Here is a 6,617-nt window from a genome sequence, read left to right as displayed (position 1 = left end):
TAAAGAATATTTGTAATAAAAATTAATTTTTCGTTTCAAATCCGATCGACGTTCGTGTGAGCTCTCGCACAAACACATACACACACAAACACACACACACACACACACTTATATACGGATGAGCATTCACGCGCACTCGGAGATTGTATATATATATATATATATATGTACGTGCATACGTTGAATATAATTTTATTCGAGCCGCGTGCAGAAGAAATGCGTGCTTCATTAGTCACGATACGTCGAACCGTAAACAGGCCGATTTGCTTATTAACGGCTTGTATTAAAAATGCGTTACCGTCGCGTATCCATCGCGAATCCTGTAAATTTTATTCTTATTAGATACGTAAACTACCAAGAACAGTCAGGAGATCTATAATCGTATGCTCTGTCGGTTAACTAAATCCTGCAACAGAGTTCAATTTTAAAACGATAATAAAATTAAAATGCAATATTATTTCTAGCGGTAAAATTACGACCAGGTTAAAACTTATTAGTAATAGTAACGTAATAGTAATGGTTCGTATCCCGCGTCACGTTTAATAACTGCTTTACGTTCGTTTTCTTCGTTATCACCCCACCTACCATCCACACTCCATCCCGTCCACCGTCTTATCCGTCTCTGTACGTCAGTCGGTCAGTCAGATCATTGAAAAAAAAAAAAAAAAAAAAAAAAAAAAAGGAAAAAAAATTCACCGTTCGATTCTCTTCGATTAGGCCGATCAATTTCTAATATAGACGATGTTCACGAGAACAATTCGAAGCTTTGCCATTGATTATGAAGAATGATTCGGGGTAAAAAAAAAAAAAGAAAAAAGAAAAAAAAAAGGAAAAAAAAAGGGAAAGAAGAAATCAAAAAAATGTTCAAGCGTTCTTCCTCATACGATTATACAGATAATTACAAATTATACTCTTGAGAGAGTCTTTTTGAGTGAGCTTTTCTTTTTTTTCTTTTTTCTTTTTTCTTTTTTTGTCTTCAAATTGTCAAACAACAAACAAGCCTTAAGCATTACGCGCAAGTTTAAAAGGAATTCTTCAAAAGGAAAGAATAATCGATCTTTTAAAATAAGTCTAAGAACTATTTGGTCGCTCGTTCTGTAAATAAAAGAGAAAAAGAAGAAAAAAAAAAAAAAAAAAAAAAAATACGCGAGGCTAATATAATTCTAGTACGATTATTTGTTTGTTTATTTGTTTGTTTGTTCGCTCGTGTATTCATCGTCGACGTCGACTAATCGATCGATCCTAACAAAAAAAAAAAAAAAAATAAAAAAGAAGAAAAAAAGGAAAAAGTAAAAAAAGTAAAAAAAAAAAAAAAACAAGAAATCTCGGCCTTGCACTTTACACGTCTACCTCATTGTTTATTTTTTTGTTTTCTTTTTTTTTTTTTTTTTTTTTTTTTTTTTTTTTTTTTTTTTATTTAATTCATCCACGAAAAAACTTCGACGCGTCGGCGTCATTCTTTCACACTTTTCTTTTTTTTTTTTCTTCTTTTTTTTTTCTCTCTATCCCTCTCTCCTTCTCCTCGTCATGTCGATGCATCCTCCACAGATGTCAATAAAACGCGCCGGAATCCCATTATCTCGGTTGGATGCGAATTAATTTCGCGTCGTTCCTGATGGCCTCTTCCCTCTCACTATATGTATATATATATATATATTTGTCTCTCTCTCTCTCTCTCTCTCTCTCTCTCTCTCTTTCTCTGTCTCTCTCGTTTGAAAGCCGATTTCACGGACGAAAAACTTTCTTCCTTTACTTTGTAAGGGTTGAGAGTAGAAAAAACAAAAAGCGAAGTAAAAATAAAAATAAAAATAAAAAAAAAAAAAGAGAAAAAGAAAATAATACGAGAATTACTCGTGCGTGATATTTCATCGGTTGGGCTGCACGCTAATTCATAAATCGTTTGAAGTGTAAGCCCGTTAAAAGAAAAAAAAAAAAAAAAAAAAAAAAAAAAAAAAAGGGGAAAAAAGAAAAATCTTTGCTGCGAATTAATCGTAGAAAATATTTGAAATGATTCCAATATGTACGAATATATAAACGAACGAGAAATTACAATGAAACTTTGTTTACGTTCGATTTATTTATTTCTATTTAATCTTTTTTTTTTTTTTTTCTTTTTGTTTACCTTTTCCAGCACGCAAACAACGTAAGGAAATCAGCAGCTGAATACGTGGCACGTAGACAAGCACGAAAAATTTCGATGACGCGTTCGATAACGTCGTCATTGGCTTTACCTATGTCCCAATTGAGCGACGTAGCCTTTTTACCAAATGCAAAAGCTGGAACCTTTTTTGCCCGTGACAACGTCTCAAATTTCATTGGTTGGTGCCGTAACAGTCTTGGTATCATCGAATGTCTTCTCTTCGAGACCGACGATCTGATAATGCGGAAGAACGAGAGGCACGTGATACTCTGCATGCTCGAGGTGGCGAGGCGCGGTGCAAAATTTGGTATGCTCGCGCCGATGTTGGTCCAAATGGAAAGACAGATCGATCGTGAGATCGCTGCTGAAAACAAAGCTGCCAACGGTACGCAAACCAATGGTAATTCGAACGAGGACAGCGACGACGACGAATATGCCGACATGCATCAGGAAGAACCTTGCCTCATTTACGGTCCCCAGCCACAGATCGTTACTAATGATCTCAAGAGCCTGGACGAGATGGTGAGTACTTTTTCTTTTCTTTTTTTCTTTCTTTTTTTTCTTTTTTTTTTTTTTTTTTACGTTTACCCAGAACTCCTTTACAATACTAATATCGTGTCCAATTATATTTGTATATATGTATATATATATATATATACATATATTTATATAAAACTTCGTCTTGGTTTCATTCGAAACGTATCTATGAATGAAACTGAAAGGGACTTCTTTTTCTTTTTTTTTTTTTTTATGATATATATATATGTGTGTGTGTGTGTGTGTGTGTGCAATCGAATGAAACCAAAAGGAATTTTTATTATTTTTATCAATCGACATAATGAAATCAATTTAATGTGTGCATTATCGTTGACGGGAAAGGAATAAAAATACATTTTATTCTCTGACAAATCACATATGTATCATTAAATTTCGTCAAGATTGATTGTTGATTGAATGAAAACGAAGAAACGTATATAACTTGATTTCTCTCGTTAATATGAGAAATAAATGATACTGGCGATATCTCGTAAAAATGAATTTTTCTCTTTTCTAAGTATTACTTTTTTTCATTTTTTCCTTTTCTTTTTTCTTCCCCCGTCCCTCCTCAATTTTTCTTTGTTCGCCTCGATCTCTCTCTCTCTCTCTCTCTCTCTCTCTCTCTATTCTTTTTTATTTCTTTTTTCATATATTTTTTTTTTTTTATTATTATTATTATTATTATTATTTTCTTTCTTTTTCGTGAGAGAAAGGACGTCTGTATTCTCGACCGCGAAAATAACTCTTGCCCTTACAAGCGTATCGGAGTTATATTTATGGCGCTGCATCGCAGCTCGCCATTAATATCTCGAGATCGGGAATAACAGAGAGAGAGAGAGAGAGAGAGAGAGAGAGAGAGAGAGAGAGGAGTGTAAGTGCTCTGTCTCTCTCTCTTTTCTCTCTCTCTCTCTCTCTTTCTCTTTCTAGCGTTGAAAGGCTACTGAAGAGTGGAGTGATGCGTGGTTGAGGAAGGAGGAGAGGAAGAGATGGGTGGGGGAAGAAGAAATGGCTGTTTTTAAACAACAACCCTTTTCCTACTCCAGTATCCGTTAACGAGTTACTCTCTTTTGTCCCACCAATGTTGCCCGACCATTCACGATTCTTTTCTCCTGTAATAGTTAAAAGTCGCGACTTCTCGTCGTCATTCCAGACGATTTCTTCAATTGCGTTTCTTCCTTTCTATTTTTCTTTTTTTTTTTTTTTTTTTTTGTTCTTTTTTCTTCTCCGTCATCCCTTACAAACGAAAATTTTTATAAATGATCGTCGTCATTCTTTTTCTGTTTTCTTTTTTTTTTTCTTTTTTTCCTCTCTCTCTCTCTCTCTCTCTCTCTCTCTCTATTTTTCTTTTTTTCATTTATTTTATTCATTTATTTATTTATTTATTTTTTTTTTTTTCTTCTTTTATCGAATTAAAATTCTCTCGAGCATATTATAATCGTAGTTACGTATAATATAACATTATCACGATCCGATGAACGGTATGCATTTATAAATACAATGTTTTAATATCTATTGAAGTCTATTAAATTTTTGTATATATATATATATATCATAAATATAAATGTCATCATATCATTGATTGACAAAACGATTAATTTATTATATAAATTAATTAAAGTGTATGATGTTTTATATTCGTGATATATCTTATCGTGGAATCAATGGTATGTCTATGAAGAAATATAAAAAGCATAGAAACGACTTTTCATCTCTCTCTCTCTCTCTCTCTCTCTCTTTCTCTTTTTCTTTTTCTCGTGGCTATGTGAGAAGATTGAAAATATAAAACAATCGAGTCGAAGATATCGATACTTACCTGACTAGAGGCTAGCACGACGTCGTCGTTAGTGTCGACTCGTTACGTTGAAAAACACCTCGCCGTAGGGCTCTATGGATATATTTGTGTATGTGTATGTGTATACATATATATATATATATATATATATATATATATGTATATCTCTGTTTTTTTTGTGTGCATGTATGTGTATGTGTGTATGTGGAGTGTTAAGGGTGGGAGAGGAAAAGGGTGTCGTATTTGCCTTTTACTTGGATAAGCACGCGCGCGTACGACCGACACGCTCCGGACACGCGTGTAACAACGACGATTTATATTGAAGATACGAAGCGTTTAAGTGTCTATGTGTATATATATATATATGTGTATGTGTATGTGTGTGTGTGTGAGAGAGAGAGAGAGAAAGAGGCTAAATCAGCACGACATTTCACGAAGCAGAAATTCTTTTCTCAGGCTTCACCTCTAAGCCGAGACACGTTATCGCATCTCTTTCATTCTTTTTTCCTTTTCGTTTTCTTTTTCTCTCATTTTCCCTTTTTTTTTCTTTTTTCTTTTTTTTTTCTTTTTTTCCTTTTTATTTCCTTATCTTACTCCCCGTGTCGTTTTCTTTTCTTCTCCTCCGCACTCTTACTTCTCCTTTCACTGAACAAATTTCAGATAAAAGAAACGCAAACGCTTTTTATTTTCTTCGAAAATCCATTTATTTGGATCAATTGTCATCGTAATCGTCGAAATGAATATACGTAATATTAAATTTGAAATGCCTATTCGATTTATTTATTTATTTTTTGTTTGTTTGTTTGTTTGTTTATTTGTTTTTTCTTGCTTGTGCGTTTTAAGTATTTTTTATTTCCTTTTTTTTCCTCTCTCTCACTCTTTATTTTTTCCTTATTTCCTTTCCCTTTTATTTCTTTATTTATTGTTACACTTTGTTGATGAAATTTTGATCGATCGATCGAACGAACGAACGAACGAACGAATGAACGAATGGATGAAGGGGGACTCGATTGTACCCTTTATTTTATTAGATATATTAATTAAGTAATAATCAGAGAACGAACGAGGAATAGTTTATCTATGTGGGCGGATAGAACAGTTATAGATTATTAACGGGAGGATGAGTCCCGTTTATTTCTATGCTCTTTCGAACGTAGCCTTATGGATTTATGTACATAACCGTTTGCCGTTTATATTTACGCGTGAAGAATCGTGAATAGGAAGATAGTAGGAAAGGAAGGAGATAGAGATAGAAAGAAAGAGAGAGAGAGAGAGAGAGAGAGAAAAAGAGAGAGAGTGTGTATGAGAAAATGAGATAGATAGATAGCTAGAATGAAAGAGAAGGGAGTGAAGCGAGAGAGAGAGAGAGAGAGAGAGAGAGAGAGAGAGAGAGAGAGAGAAAGAAAGAAAAAGAAGAAGAAGGGACTCCAGAGAGATTCGGTACGATTCAGTAATACGTATATGTGTATATGTGTGTACGTTTGTGTTTGTGACTCTGTGGTTGCAACCGCAACGATGCGATTGCATTCGAACGAGATGCATCAACATGGGAAAGATATAAGAGGTGGGGATTGTAAAGGGATGAGGATCAAGAGGGAAGAAGAAGTGAAAAGATAGAAGTAGGGAGATAGTCTTTCTCGTAAGAATACACGCATACATTTTAACCAATCAACGAATACCACTATATATATATATATATATATATATATATATATCTTCAACTAATATCTTCTTCTTCTTTCATCTTGCTACTTCCTTTTTCCTCCCTTCTTTTCAATCTTCTCACCCTTATATACGCGTTGCTTTAATAGAAACATGTCAGAAGTATTATATCCCAGCTGGTAGGTACAACGTCGTTTACAACATCGTACATATGTATGTATGTATGTTTATATGTATATGTACATACGTATGGTGTATCGTTTGATCGTTGATTCTTTGTACGATAGTTTTGAAAATCTTCGCTATTGTAAAATTAGTACGGATGATAATTTTCTTACGGATAATAATTTAATTAATTAAATATTCGATTGATTATTTTACAATTTACAATTTACAATGGACAATTTAAAATCTACAATGGACAATTTAATATTGTCCAATTGACAATTTTAAGTAATCAATTGAGTCTCATTTTTGAGATATACT

General features: G+C 33.5%; 1 protein-coding gene across 1 annotated transcript in view; it reads left to right on the top strand.

The window, feature by feature from the left end:
• Nucleotides 1-785: 785 nt before the first annotated feature.
• The window catches only part of LOC124952223 (GAS2-like protein pickled eggs), a 51,516-nt gene continuing 45,684 nt past the window's right edge, over nucleotides 786-6,617 (top strand). Inside the window, exons 1-2 of the mRNA XM_047501767.1 lie at nucleotides 786-795; nucleotides 2,097-2,662. Coding sequence (XP_047357723.1) covers nucleotides 786-795; nucleotides 2,097-2,662 — 576 coding nt within the window. The remainder of the gene's footprint in view (nucleotides 796-2,096; nucleotides 2,663-6,617) is intronic.

Source organism: Vespa velutina, chromosome 10, assembly GCF_912470025.1.
Source record: "Vespa velutina chromosome 10, iVesVel2.1, whole genome shotgun sequence".
NCBI lineage: Eukaryota > Metazoa > Arthropoda > Insecta > Hymenoptera > Vespidae > Vespa > Vespa velutina.
This window is presented reverse-complemented; position numbering and strand designations above follow the sequence as displayed.